This window comes from Drosophila arizonae, chromosome 3 (genome assembly GCF_054131065.1).
Source record: "Drosophila arizonae isolate 15081-1271.41 chromosome 3, UAZ_ARI_1.0, whole genome shotgun sequence".
Classification (NCBI taxonomy): domain Eukaryota; kingdom Metazoa; phylum Arthropoda; class Insecta; order Diptera; family Drosophilidae; genus Drosophila; species Drosophila arizonae.
This window is the reverse complement of record NC_142923.1, coordinates 23,436,673-23,451,631: the sequence shown is the minus strand read 5'-3', so window position 1 is coordinate 23,451,631 and position 14,959 is coordinate 23,436,673. Positions and strand designations below refer to the sequence as shown.

Sequence of the window (14,959 nt, the reverse complement as noted above, 5' to 3'; positions counted from 1 at the left end):
AACTGTATACCACTCGCTCTTACTCACTCCCTCCTTTTCTCCATTGCAGTACCAGCCATGGGAAATTTCACAGACGAACAGGAGCAGCGTAACAACGCGCCGGGCAACGCGCCGGATACACGTGAATATCCTTTGCAGAGCAACGACTATCAGCACAATCAACATGGCAAAAATAAGCTGAACGGCGGCAACTCTGGCGGCGACACAAACGGCGGCGCCACTGATGCCAGCGGCAACAACAACTACAACAATGGGCCACAACGTAAGCAGCAACGTCACCTGATAAATTCAATTAGCAATTTTCTGTTGTTTTTTATTTTTGTATTTTAATTTTTTATCTCTGTTTCATTCGGCCTCTTTGCTAATTATTTTAGTTGAACAATATTTACTTTTAATTCCATTGCAATTCCATTTGTTGCACTTTGCATTTGGCGTCCTCTGTTGATTCACCTTGTCGCTTAACGATTATTTGTATTCTCTTCTGGTTTTGCAGTAATTGCGCCGCGTCCCATCGATCAGGAGCCGAACGAGGCGAACTTCATTGGCGTTGTCATTGTTGTTCTAACCACAATAATTATACTGCTCGTCGCCATCATCCTGTTCATCGTGTCACGCACGAAGCGAGCACGCGGCAGCAATGTGCTCGACGCATTCCAATATAGCTTCAATCCGAACACGCTGGGCGGCAATGTCGACAAGCATCGGCCCAATGGCAATAGCATTAAGGTGAGAGACAAACACACACACACACACATATATATAAACACACTCACCCACACACGTATATATACTATAAGCGAACAAATTCCTGCCTCGAATTTCACATAATTGTTCAATGTAGCGTGGCGCTGCCACGTCCTCAGCCAGGACACAGGACACACTTGACCAGACGCCGAGCGGCATTTATTTCATTTAATAGAACTTTTCAACGGCTTCCCATAGGGCCCGGCAGCTCCAGCCCTCGTCTCCCAGCTGGCCCAGCTTGTGGGTGCTAAGCTTAAGTGCCGGCTGTGCAACACTTTAAAATTGGAAGTGTGCGCAGTTCACAGAGGCCATCAAAACCAACTGCTTTAAGGCGATTTCTTTAAATATGTTTCTTGCAGAAAATCACATATAAAAGATATAGAATTTTGATGGAACTTGGAAAATTTGTTGAAGGAAAAGCATGTATAAATGTAACACTGAGTTTACGGAACCTCTTAGAAAATAGTTTGCGTTGGCAAACTTAAGGCGAATGAAGTTAATCAGAAAGTTACTAAACAAATCAGAATCGAAAGTTTACTAAACAATTTACTATCATGTTAGTTAATCGATAATTTTTTTTGGCTATTAGTAATTAATCAATATTAATTATTATAAATAATTACTTTTGTATTGATTTTTAATTGATAATATTATTTATTATTATTTATTTATTTATTTATTTCTTATTTAAATAATTATTTATTATTTATTTTTTCACGATTTACAATATATTAATAAAACATATAAAATTAATGTATACTCCTCTATACTTAAAAAGTCCAAGAAATTTTTTTTAGAAATATTTAGTTTCATGTAAAACTAAGAAAAAAAAAATGTTTTATTAATTCTAAATTTAAATGGCATTTAAATTCAAATTTTGATTTGAATTTTAATGTTAATTTGAGTTTTATTTTTATTTGATTTGCTTATTAAAGTTTAGAATTATTATATTTAAATCTTTAAAATTAAATTTTATATATTTTAGAGATGAGATCAATTCTATAAATATTAATTTACGTTACTTTTCAATTCATTTCGATTACGTTAATTTACGTTAGTTTTTATTTTATTTCGATTTTTTTTTCCTTTTTTTTTATATTTGATCTCATCTCTAAAATATATCAAATTTAAATTAAATGAATATAGAGCCTTCGCCGTGATAGTATAGGTTTAATTTAATTTTTTTTTTTAATTAAAACAAAATTAACAGTAAAATGTATCTAAGATTTTCTGCTTTTCAGTAGAATAAAATTCCTTCAAGTTAAATCATAGCAAGTTTAGCTTTAATGCATTCGAACCTACATTAGACATTGATTAAACACGCAGCGAACTAAACACATTAAAGAGCTCAAAGACGCCATTAGCGCGCACATAATTTACATACATATGTACATATATAACTAGATAGATACCCCCAACTTTGACACTATATTAAAAACTCTGTTTCTCTCTCTTTCTTTCTGCAGGCCAGCGTCGACGACAACGATTCCATTGGCAAGAACAGCCTTTACCACGAGCCCTTCAATGTGAACATGTATACGAGCGGCGTGAACGGTTACGCAGCGGTTAATGATTTACAATGTAATATGACGCCAGACTATACAGGTGTGTATGCCAAATGGCTAGAGCCTCAGAACCTCAGAGCCACAGAGCCCCAAGCCCCAATGCCAAAGCCCAATTCCCTGGGCTCGCCCATTTCCGCTGCGAGCCATAAAATATGGCGCCGCCAGCAACTAATGCAAATAAATTTTTGCGGCGATTGCCACACACATACACACACACACACACACAAACGCATAGACACATGTCACACACACATGCACACGCACACACACACATGCACACGCACCTTTCAACCTTTGCCATTTGCCTGACTAAGCGAAATCCTTTTGCGTCTCTTTCGTTCCCTCCCCCGCGGCCAACAGATGTGCCCGAAGGTGGCTACGCCGTGCCCCACATGCAGGACTACATGCCGGCTTCGAAAATGGCCAATGCCGCCGGCGTCGGCGGCTATGTGAATGTGCGACGAACGCCGCCGCCACCGCTGAGCAGCATATTCCCTAGGCCGCCCACGGTGCCGCCGCCGCCCATGGAGAAATACTATGCGACCACGGCCATATTTAAGCCCATCAAGGGCGGCTCGGCTGGCGGCGGCAGCAATACGAATACGGCCAGCAGCGGCGGCGGCAAGAGCAGCCACAGCAATCAGGACCAGCTGAATGGCATCTATGACGATGGCATGGGCACCATGAACTCCCAGTCGACAGCGCCCATGATCAATCCGTATACCAGTGGCAATAGTGCGGCTGCCGCTGCAGCAGCAGCTGAATTTCAACGCGCCAGAACTTACAATTTCCGCAGCTATCCTGATAATCTCTAGTTCGAAGCTTCGCTCAAGTTGGCAGCAGCGGAGGCAGCCGTCGCTGGCAGCGATCTGGCCGGCATTAAGCGCACCAATGCCGCCACCACCATGCCCAAGAAGCCGCAGCATTTGAGCATCAGCAGCGGCAACAGCAGCGCCAACACTCTGGCCGCCAAGCCCAAATATAGCTTGACGCTGCACAACAACAAATACAACAAGAACCCCACATCGATGCGCGACAATCATCAACAGCAGCAGCAGCAGCAGCAGCAGAGGCAGCATCTGAAGGCGCTGCGTCTGACACGCGACGTGGGCAACTCAGAAGCCGCAAGCTGCGCTGCTCCCGATTATAAGAGGCCGACGCTAACGGGACACTCGCCCGCCGACGATGTGGGCGTGCATCTGAGCAGAACTGCGGCACTCAAAGCTGGCTCCGCTAATGTCAACAGTGAAGCTTCGACTAACCAACCAACAACAACAACAACTGCAAATGCAACAAAATTGACTGGAAATACGAGCGGAAATGGAAACGGAACTGGAATTGGAATTGGAACGGCACCTGCAGCGGCAAACCCGCTGGCAAATGGTGCCATGCGTACACAAAACAACAGGCTGTGGTATCATTGATGAAAACCCCATATTAAATGGATTTGAGGTGAGTTCAGATGTTGGAACAGAAATTTAGAAATAGAAATTTCGAAATATTAAAAAATATAAATTATAGAAATTGAGAAATGAGTTCAATAGGAAATTAAATATTCCAGAAATTTCAGAAACATTTTTTTAAGATTTTTAGTTGATAGAAGTTACAAAAAAATAATAATAATATTGTTGTTGTAAAATTTCCGAAACATATTAAAAACAAATGTACTACCTATAAAAAAATTATTAAGTTCTAAGGATACTTTATAAAAGATATACATAGCTTTTATAGAGTCTTATGCTATATATATTTGTATTATAAATCAATAATTTTGTACTGATTCACTTTTTTAAATTATTAAAAATATAATTTTTTTGTATATAAAACATATTAATTATTTATTATGTAAAATAAAGGTATATATTTCAAATTTTATTTTATTTTATCTATTGATTATGAAAAAAAAAAAAAAAAAAACATTCAACCGCTTACAATCTTTTATATATTAAAATAATGAGTAATTTAGTATTAAATATTTCCTTCCTATTTTTTTATCATTCACAGCTATGGAACTCTACACGGACATGCAACTAGAAAATACAAAATATGATAAAGCAGTGTTAAGTACTCACTATCGTATCGTACCGTAAATTGTGTTAGAACCCGCCCCTCCCTTATAAGGAGAGCACAACGCGTCGAACAATTAAACCCACTGAGCAAATGGTAAAAAGATATTAAAGCAAGAGAAAAAATTTAAATACAAATAATTAAACATAAACAAAATTTAGCTAAAGTCGAATATCTAAGCAAAAATGTAGCGTCGAATATATGCCAACGAAATGATAATGATAATGATAATGATACAACTTATAGAATACAATCTGTAAATAAATATATATGTATATGTATACCTAGTATATATCACCGTGCAAGATAAAGGTAGTAAAAAATGCATATGATAGTAAAGCGAGCTGAATTTTTAACAAACCTACGAAAATCAACAAGAAAATAAACAAAAAGTATATATATAAAAAAAAAAAATAAAATTAAAAAAAAAAAAACACAAACACACGGCACTAGTTTCTCATAGATCAAATGCAATCGAACAGAACATTTAAGAAAAATATGAAGAAAAAAAAACAAAACGAATTTAAGGTCTAGCATTTAGCGACACTTATTGTTTATAAAACGAAACGAAGCGAAGGAAATAATTAATATAATGAGATGAAAGTAACTAGCATATATAATAGAGTTCAACTGATTTTTAGTACCTTTCCGAAAGAAGCAAACGAAAAGCAAAGAAAAAAATATGCAAAACTAACTGTAAATGCCTGTACAACTCCTTAGCCCTAAACTATATCCAACTACTTAAAGCCCCACTGTAAATTTCTGTGTATAAATTTAGAAAGAATGAAAGAGATAGATAGAGAGAAAGGGTATCCGTGAGATACTTTGATTATATGCTTACCCAGCAGATGAAAAATGCCGCGTCAAAAATTATGTAGAGACGTTGATGATAATGACGATGATGATGATGATAAAATTGTAACGGAATTTAACGGACCAAGAGAGCGTGCAGAGCGTCATCGCCTAAAACCAATTAAAATGAAGTTTTCATCAATGATTTGTGATTAAAAAAATATATATTCAACTACTTATAGCAAAAAAAAAAAAAAAAACACGTATTAAAAAAAAATGAAAAACTATAAAATATATTCAGTTCTTAATGCTAATTATAATTTAACCCGACAACAAAATGACTCTGACTATAAAGAAAAAATTACTATGAATTAAATAAAAATATACAGTTATATATAGATACAAGCATATAAATGAAATCAACTATATATACGAGTATAATAAATGTATTAATGTTTAATTAATAAATAATCATGTATATGTTCCTTTTTAGTTTAATACGCATACAATTTATCACAGCAAGTACTAAAAGTTAAAATCGTAGTAGCTTCGTAGCAGTTAAACAAAAGTAAAAAAAAAAAAAACACGAAAAAATGCATAAATCAGTAAATAATGAAAGGAAAACACACACACACACATAAATGTAAACACCGCATTTTATAAATTATTAACTAAGGCGTTAAAATAATATTGAAAAAAAAGGAGAACAAATTAAAAAATACGACAAAAAAATTGAAACACATACACGCACACAGACACAAACGAAGCCAATACACACAACGTGCAGAAAAAAGTAGTTTAAATAGTAGCAAATAAAAAATCAATCACACAGATACATAAAAAGGTATTTCAAATGTTTGTGCAACACCTTCGAAAAGTTTTCAAATTATTAACAATAACAGCAATAAACGAGCTAAACATTAAGCTAGACATTTTTAAAGAAATCGTATTTAAATGGTTAATTACAATTATAAGCTGACAAGGAGCGATATATAGAGATATACTAATCAGTACACACATATATATATGTATACGTACATATATACAGATTTCCAAACTTTCTGCACAGTTCTTGACTTTCCGAATTTCCAATTGCACAACATGTTTGCCAACACTGGTCATACATAACACTGATACCCACTGCAACACTCTCCGCAGCTCGACAACACTGGACACACAAACATCACAAACCTAACTACAAGACTTGTATAAATAATAATAAAAAATAATATTAATTAAAGCGAGAAAAATAAATTAAATAATTAGTAAATAAGTTTAAATTACATTTTGTAAAAATTAATAAGCGTAAGGCGTAAGTGTACACTGTAAAAACAAAACAAAACAAAACAAAACATTGATATAATATTTGTAAACATTTGTTTATGTTCTTCCTCTTTTCCTTTCCTGTAAATTATGGCAAAGTTTTGCAGACGAATTTCCGATTTGTTGTCGCTTCGCTAATTCATTTCGTAGACTAGTTTAATTTCTAAATTAATTTAATTGCATTTATAACGTGTATGAGTGTAAATTTCAATGCAACTTAAATATATATTAATATGAATACATACATTTAAAATTAAATTATTTAAACAAAACCCAAACAGAAGAACAACAACATTTATTTATTTTCCTCTCTCGTTTATTAATCCAATTGCAAACAATGTGTGCAAACGGTAGAAATTGGTTGGCGCAAGTATGAAAGAAAGTAAAACCGAATACATATTTCAACAATGGCATCACAAATTATAATTAACGCTAACCAAAATAATACATTTAAATTATTTCAATAACATTTAAGTAGCAATGCGTCTGAAATTCGATGCACATTGCAGACAAAGCAAACACATGACAATTAACGAAATGGGTAATAAATAACGAGAGAAAAAAACAAAAGGAAACAAAACCACATACAAGCGCAACTAAAACAAACGCGTACTAAATATAATACAAAATTTGAAATAAAAACGAAAAATTTTAAAAACAATTTCAGTTGTTTGTCTTAAATACTTTTAAAAGAATTTTGTTTGCTTTTCATTTTTATTTGATTGGGTCCTTGACTTTTTTTTTATTTTTAATATCATGAGGCCAATGTGTTTGTGGAGTAAGAGTGGAGAAGTGGGGCGTTACGACTGCTGAATACTCATTCACGGCTCAAATTCTGTCAGATCTATTTTTTCCATTTGCGGCGCTGCAATTTTCTGTTCAAAACTATTTTAAATTATTTGCTTTTTACTTCATTTAGTATTTTTTAAAATTATGAAAAGTCAAGATAAAATTAAATTGATATGGAAGCAACAAGTAAGTACTAAGGTAAGTATCCAAAAATTCTAAAAATAATATAGATTTATATAAAAAAGAAAATAGTAATAAAGTAAGATATATATTATATTGAACTCTCATGAATTTAATTCATTATTATTTTTTATTTCATTTATAAATTGACTTCACCTAGACAATCAGCCATACAGCTAGCAGCTGCGATTCGATTTGCAATTCAATTGCAGTCTTAATTTAAAGGCGTTGCATAAACAGAAATTCAATAAGATAAACAAACGCCTCGGGTAGTCGGATGATAGACGCGTTTTCGTATTTGCACCAAGGCTTTGATCAACCTGAACACAAAGCAGGCGCGTTAGGCCAAGTCTCTGGGGAAGTTAGGCATAAGTCGGTGAGATTAATCAGAGCACGTTATGAAACGGGGATCAATGACCGACCGACCGACCGACCGACCGCCAAGGGGTACGACTGACATCTGTTTTAATTCACGCATATTTCGCAAATAGCAATTGAAATGGAAATTCAAATGGAAATGGAAATCGAAATGGAAAAGGCAATCGAAATGGCAGTGGAAAATCGAAGAGCTACGACCACAAATCACAGCTGGAGGGTTGACTCGACCCGGAGGGAAAGTTCGCACATGTCGATTTCGAAACATTTAAATCAAATATAATAAAATAATAACGTTTGATGTTGGCATTGCGGCTGGCACTTGGCATTTGCTATTTGTTGCTGTCTTTTAATTGACACTTTCGATTGTTCGGAACTGAATAAATGACGCTCGGTAGCTCTGCCTCGAATGCCTGTCCATCAATTCGCTGATTGGGGGCGATTGGGGGAGGCAAAGCCTTCACCTGACAGACTGTCGGTCTATCTGTCTGTCCGTCTGTCTCTCTGTTGAAAATTAGTTGAAAGCCATTTACGAAAATCAAACCGAATGGGTGAAATATTTGTTGTGTGACTGTGTGTGTGTATTTTTGTTCACTTGTGCCCTCGTTATTTATTTTATTCTATTTTGTGTGTGTGTGTGTTTTTTGGGTGGGTCAAAAAGTTCTCTCAATTCGTCAAATTGTCATTTGGCTTTTGAGTTGAGTGTTAAACGATTTTATTCTATTTATTTTCCATTGCACTTTTCGGTTTTTCGTTGTTCACTTTACAACACTTCAATTTGTAACGCTCGTCGTTTGTCCTCTTTTATTTTGTATTTATTTATTTTTGTTTTTTGTTGTTGTTGTTGTTGGCCTGAATGACTTTATTTATCGCATTATGTGCGTGGGCCAGAAAAAAGGGTTGACCATCCGCCCGTACGGTTGACAGGCTGATGCGACCGACTCGCACTCCATCTATTTGAAATTGAGTTGCGATAAAAACCCGTGAAATAATCATAATTATGGGCAATATGGCGAAAATGTTGGCCAAACTCAAGGGTTAGTGTCACGCCCCGAACTGAAAAGGGGCCAAATGCCTGTGACAAATGCGAAAAGCTATGTAGCAAATCGATTTTTGGTTGATTTCGTTTACAACTCAGTTGTAAGTCGTTTTAATTGATTCATCGCATTTCTACAAAATGTTTGAATGAGAAGCGACAAGAGAGAAACTCATTGCAAACCATTAAGCAATGTAGCCTAAGTAAAATTGATTAAGCCATGCATGAATGGCAGTAGAGAGAGAGAGAGAGAGAGAGAGAGAGAGAGAGAGAGAGAGAGAGAGAGAGAGAGAGAGAGAGAGAGAGAGAGAGAGAGAGAGAGAGAGAGAGAGAGACAGAGAGAGACAGAGAGAGGAGAGGTTTATATAGAGTTTGGGCATTTATTATAAATATAAATTAATAATTGATTTATAAATTCGAAATATATTTCAGGAATATTCATAGCTAAAGGTTTTGCCTTAAACTCATTAGTCTATGGACTAAATAATTTTATTAATTATTTATTTTAATTTATTTTGATAAAAAATATTTAATTTATATGTATAATTATTATATTGTATTCTAAAATCCGTTTCAGTTCTTTTACGAGCAACATTTAAAAATAATATTTTTACATATTATTTAATATTTTTACGACAGCTGTTGAAAAGGATTCAAAGAATTCGGAAAAAAAAATGTTTGCTTTGCTTTAATAATTTTACACAAAGCCAATTTGCTCATCCATTGCTCTAACTGTGCACACATCCATTTCGTGTATGAAGAGGCATTAGCTAGTTCATCTATGATAATGCCCACTAATTCGCATGTAGCTCACAATTGTGCCATTGATATAATAATATGGCTAGGCCTGGCCATGAAAGAATTTCAACTCATCTGGGGCTCAGAGCATCAGCTGCTTGTCGTCATATCAGGGCCACATCATCATGGCCATCCTATTAACTGGCTGCAACGGCTCCCTACGCTCCCTAAGCCGTCTGGACAAATACTTTAATGCCGTAGCACAAAGTCCACGACGTAAAAATGCAGAAATATGTTTTTTATATGCCTGGCGAGATCCTCTTCACCAACTGTGCAAATAAGTAAAAAGTAATCCTAATTACAATTGCTAGTTATAAATAAACATGGACAAGGAGAAAGTAGCTCGGGGCTTGAGGCACAACAAAAAAGAAACAAACGAAAAAAAAAAAAAAAAAAAATACGGCTAGAGCAGGCTCAGTCTGCACGACGACGACGACGTCATTGTAATAATGAAAATCCCCAAACAAGCCATAAAAGGGATAAACGAAACGAAACGTAATGGAATGAATGAATGAACGAATGAGTGAGTGAGTCAGTGAATGGATGAATGAAATTTTTGGCAAGCTGCGAATGTGACAGGGTAACAGATTTTCGCTCGCTACAAATGAGAGATTGGCCGGGGCCAGAGATAGAGGTAGAGGCAGAGGTAGAAACAAGGACCTTCAGCTCGAGGAGTCAACAATATGTTAGCGACCTGTGCAAAAAAATAGAATTCTTTTTAGTGGTTGGTGGTGGATGCGCTGCTATTGTTGTTGTTGTTGTTGTTGCTGTTGTTGCTTATGTTTCGCTAAAAATATTTGTTTGGTTTGCAGCTTAAGGATTTTAATAAAGCAAATCGCTTAAATAGCTCAGCCCGACCCCGGCCGGGCTCATAATTACAAATGTCTGACGGCTGGCGAAATGAAAATGAAAATGTTTGAAATCGTTTAATGCCCCGGCTGCAGCACACCCCGAAAAACGCAACCCAGCTCAAGCCTTTGCCACACTCTCTGCAATGCACCTCTGTGCAACATATTCCAAGCATTTGTAGCCCTTTTTGACTTTCGCAATGGGAAATCAGACAACACAATGGCCAGATCGAACAATGGCATTAGCCATATATGTATGTATATGTATATGAGTATATATGTATGTGCACCCCATATAGCCAGTCGAAAGTTGTCAATTGCCGGGCTGCTTATCAAGCGTTAAATTGCAGCAATTTGACAGTTTATCGTCGAGTCATCGTCGCAAACTCATTGTCAAAGACAATGCCAAAGGCTTTCTGCTATTTGCATAGCGTCAAGCTCACTCCGCAGCACTTGACCCTCAGCTGGCTGGCCAGCTGGAAACAAAGTACGAGTAAAATGTCAAATTGTCGCCCCGTTTTCCGTTGCAACTAATGCAATTCATGTGTTGACTGTTCTACTCGTAGAGAGCATCCGTCTCCACACGCTTGCCCAATCATCGTGCGCTCCCTTTGGCCTGTTTGCATTTGTTTGTTGTTTGTGTTTGCCTTGTCCTGTCGTATGTCCTCTCCCGCTCTCGCTCTCTCTCTCTCTCTCTCTCTCTGTCTCTCTCTCTCTGTCAATTTGCATGTTACCTTGCATTTGTATTGGCATTGAATTGCATTTCGTCTTGAGCCCCCGTTTCCCACACGCTCTTTCAACTATTAGTTTATGTGTATACGTTTGTGTGTGTGTGTGTGTGTTCTTATCAACTACTGCTTCCTGCCGCACGTCCTTGCTTTGACTTCCTTTGTCTGTCTGTGTTTGTATGTGTGTGTGTGTGACTATTTGTTTATCTAACTATCAAAGTGCTGCGTGCTGCTTGCTGCTTGCATAACTCGAGATTCGAGTGTGTTAATTGCCGGTCTCCCTTGGCTCATCCCGGCCACGCCCCTTTGACCATTGTTGCCCGGCCACTGCAGTTGCAGTCTACTTATCTATTATTAAGCCACAACATCTCTGATAAATGTGCAAAAATCATGTGCGAGCTTTCAGTTCATGTTGTTTGGACCTTCGACCAATTTGCAAGTATTTTCAGTCTCTCAACAGATTAGAGACGAGATTAAGCTGCAAACTGATACAAATTAAAGGCTAATGAACTGCTCTGACCATGCCATAAATGCTCTCTCTCTTTCTCTCTTCCTCTTTCTTTCTCTCTATGTCTCTATCTCTCTCTCTAACTATGCATTTGCTTACGTAGTCATTAGGCATTTGATTATAAATATATATATACAATATATATATATATATATACACGTTGATTGCTGTATTATCGTTATTAGAACTGTTGTATAAATTATTTTGCTTGACATTTATATTATAATTAGCATAGTTAAGATATCAATGATTTCTATTATGAATATTTTAAGCAAAGTTGTGAATAGTTCAACGAGATGTTTGACAAAATGTAGCTTTCTCTATGCCCATCGAGTAATTTTCGCATGTTGAAAGTTTAAATATACTTGTATTCTTAACAAAAAATTGAAATACAATTTTAATTTTTTCAGTGACTGCCACTGAGACTTGCGGCGTTTTATAAAAGGAACTCAGCGTAAATTTTTACACACATTTTTGATCAGCACGACAACCTGTGTTGATAAGGTCGTCGTTGTCTATTCAATAAGTTTGTCTTGAATACTAGAGACTTATGCTTTAACAAATCCACGCATGTGGAAACTAATTTCTCGTTCATCTAGAAGAAAACTTATGTAAGAAATTAAATATGATTCTAAAGCCAGTGCGTCGTAGAACAACCGAAGAGCCGCTCGGGAGGGACAGTGCAGGCGTAGCCTAATCGCATCTCAAGAGCAATCCAGCTCACACGCAGCCCAAGAGGAGGCCAAACGCAGCTCACATGCAGCACGTGCGTAGTCGCTGCTTAAGCTGCGCAGTAAGCAGAGCGCCTGATTATGTGAGTGTGCGTGTGTTGTTTGCTATGTATGTGTAAAGAAAAGTGTAGAAAGATCGAAAGAGCAGCTTAAGCTATTATTTTGTCGGGCAGGTTCGACTAGACTCAATTAATTGTTTGTTGTAGAGCATAATAAAGAGAATCATAAAAAGTATAAAAAGTTTAAACGCTAAAAAAAAATAATAAATAAAACAATAATAATAAAAAATAATAATAATTTGGAAATAAACATATATTGAATTAATTTTATAAGTATTACAAATCATTTCAGTCTGGTTATTCTCAGGAAATAAAAAAAGATTTGATATTCTTATGAAAGGAAACTAAATTTAGTGTACTTTAATATTTTTTAATTTGGTTATATTTTTTAAAAGTTTATATTTTTTTAGTTTTATATTTTAGCATTGTTGGAATTTTTTTTTATTCATAAGAAATATATATGTATATATGTATTTATAGTTTTATAAAAGAATGAGGAAAATTTGTTATTTACTTATTTTTTTTATTTTACATATTTATTTTCTTTTATTTTTAAAAAGGTATTTTTTACTATTAAAAAATAAATCGATAAATAAATAAATAGTTCTAGTTAAATATATTTTAACATGAAAGAAAATACAAAATTTATTTGTTTTTTCTTTTATTTAATTTTTATATTTTTAAAAATTTTTTTTAAAAATTAGTTTTAATTTAAATAAAATATATCGACTAATAAATTTTCTATGTGTAGAATTTTCATATAAGCCAGTTGCATTAAAATTGTGATACACACCAATTAATAATGTTTCAAGTAAACCGACAGACTAACTATTATTTACATAACTACTATATGCATAATTGCCCATCTCAAACTCATCAAAACTATCATTAAATATTAAAGAACTTTTGTTGAATATTAAAATAATTCAATTATATTTAATCAAGCTGAACTTTAAATCTAATTTGGTTTATTAATGCAACAACAAATTCCAAATTTTGCACAACTTTCAATTGAATAACTCGAAGACAATGTCTGCGCTGTCTGGCTTAACGAAACCAAAGCAATTGGCCAGACATGTGGTTAGCTCAAGTGGCTTAGAAACTTGATAACCTTTCTGGCTGCTCTTAACTAAGCTGGCCAAAAATCTATGCAAGTGGAGTGAAGTTGGCCCGGCATCGATTGGAGCCAGCCTAGCTCGAAAACGCTCTAGAGTCGTCCACTTAGCGCCAAACTAATTGAAACTTTGCCTAATGCCTGTTTATGGCACAAACAGCGAGCCGAGGGGGGGGGGGGGGGAGGACGGGCCATTGGTATTGTGTGACAGGGATAGGCGAATGTCTGATGTGCCAGATTATAAACTGCAACCTAAGACTTGGCAATAATTTGATAATTTAATTACACTTAACCTCGTTGAACCGACCCGCCATGCAAACCCATACCCGCCGTCTCCCCCCACCACCAACTCTTGCCATTCAGCATAATTTATGCAACTGCTAATGTATGTGTGTGAGTGTATGTGTCTTGGTGTTGGTGTTGCCGGCGACATTTTGCTTGTAGAAACGCATGCATAAATAAGTTTTCACATAGGAGTCAAAGCATCGCCCGCTCCCGCTTCCGCACAGCGCCTAGCCTTTCACGCTGAAACCCTCGGCCGCTCAACCCCCCGGACGGCTCCTACCGCCGCCTGGCAATATGTGTGCGGCATCCACATAATTGTCGGCCATGTATCTTACAAATGCAAATTAGATGCAAATGTTAATAATCTGCGTGGATGAATTTTAATGAGCAGCCAAAGTGTTTTGGCGACTTGTCTCCGTCGCCGTTGCCGTCGCCGTCGCCATCGTTGACGTCGCAGTTGCCACTAGAAAGTGTCAGACATGCATCAAGGATTAGCCCTGACCAGCCGGAGCTGTTCTTATACAACAAGAATATGTTTTCTACTTTTTCTTTCCCATTTCCATTTCCAGCGAATGGCAGCTGGAAGCGTGCCTCATAAACGGCAGCCTCATAGGTAGCTCGCCTAACCCTAGCCGCTTGTTATGTAGCCAATTTAAAGTTGAGAATTTTTTAATGGGGTTTGCCGCTTCCCCTAGCCCTAGCAGCTGTACCGAGGCAACAGACATCAAGTGGCTGCGGCTAATTAACGCCGCTGTAAAGATGCCGAGAGAGAGAGAGAGAGAGAGAGCAGAGCAGAGCGCGCCAAGTGCTTCGTCACGTGCTCCTCTGAGATCCGACTATCAGAATTATGTTTTCTGACACTTTATTCGAGTCCAAATTTAGATGGTTCCGTCTGCGTCGTTTCCTTTTCGCTGCCCGAGTCCAAAAATGAAAACAGATGTTGAAAATCAGTTGCACATTAAATGCTGTTCATGTGGAAACTTAATTGTTGCCACAGCCACGACATCGAGCGTCGTC

The 14,959-nt window shown here is 36.5% G+C and overlaps 1 protein-coding gene across 1 annotated transcript in view; it reads left to right on the top strand.

The window, feature by feature from the left end:
* smal (smoke alarm) overlaps positions 1–7,152 on the top strand; it is a 53,927-nt gene extending 46,775 nt beyond the window's left edge. The window contains exons 9-13 of the mRNA XM_089463269.1: positions 50–262; positions 494–726; positions 2,211–2,349; positions 2,670–3,761; positions 4,314–7,152. Coding sequence (XP_089319395.1) covers positions 50–262; positions 494–726; positions 2,211–2,349; positions 2,670–3,124 — 1,040 coding nt within the window. The 3' untranslated portion in view covers positions 3,125–3,761; positions 4,314–7,152. The remainder of the gene's footprint in view (positions 1–49; positions 263–493; positions 727–2,210; positions 2,350–2,669; positions 3,762–4,313) is intronic.
* The last annotated feature ends 7,807 nt before the right edge of the window (positions 7,153–14,959 follow it).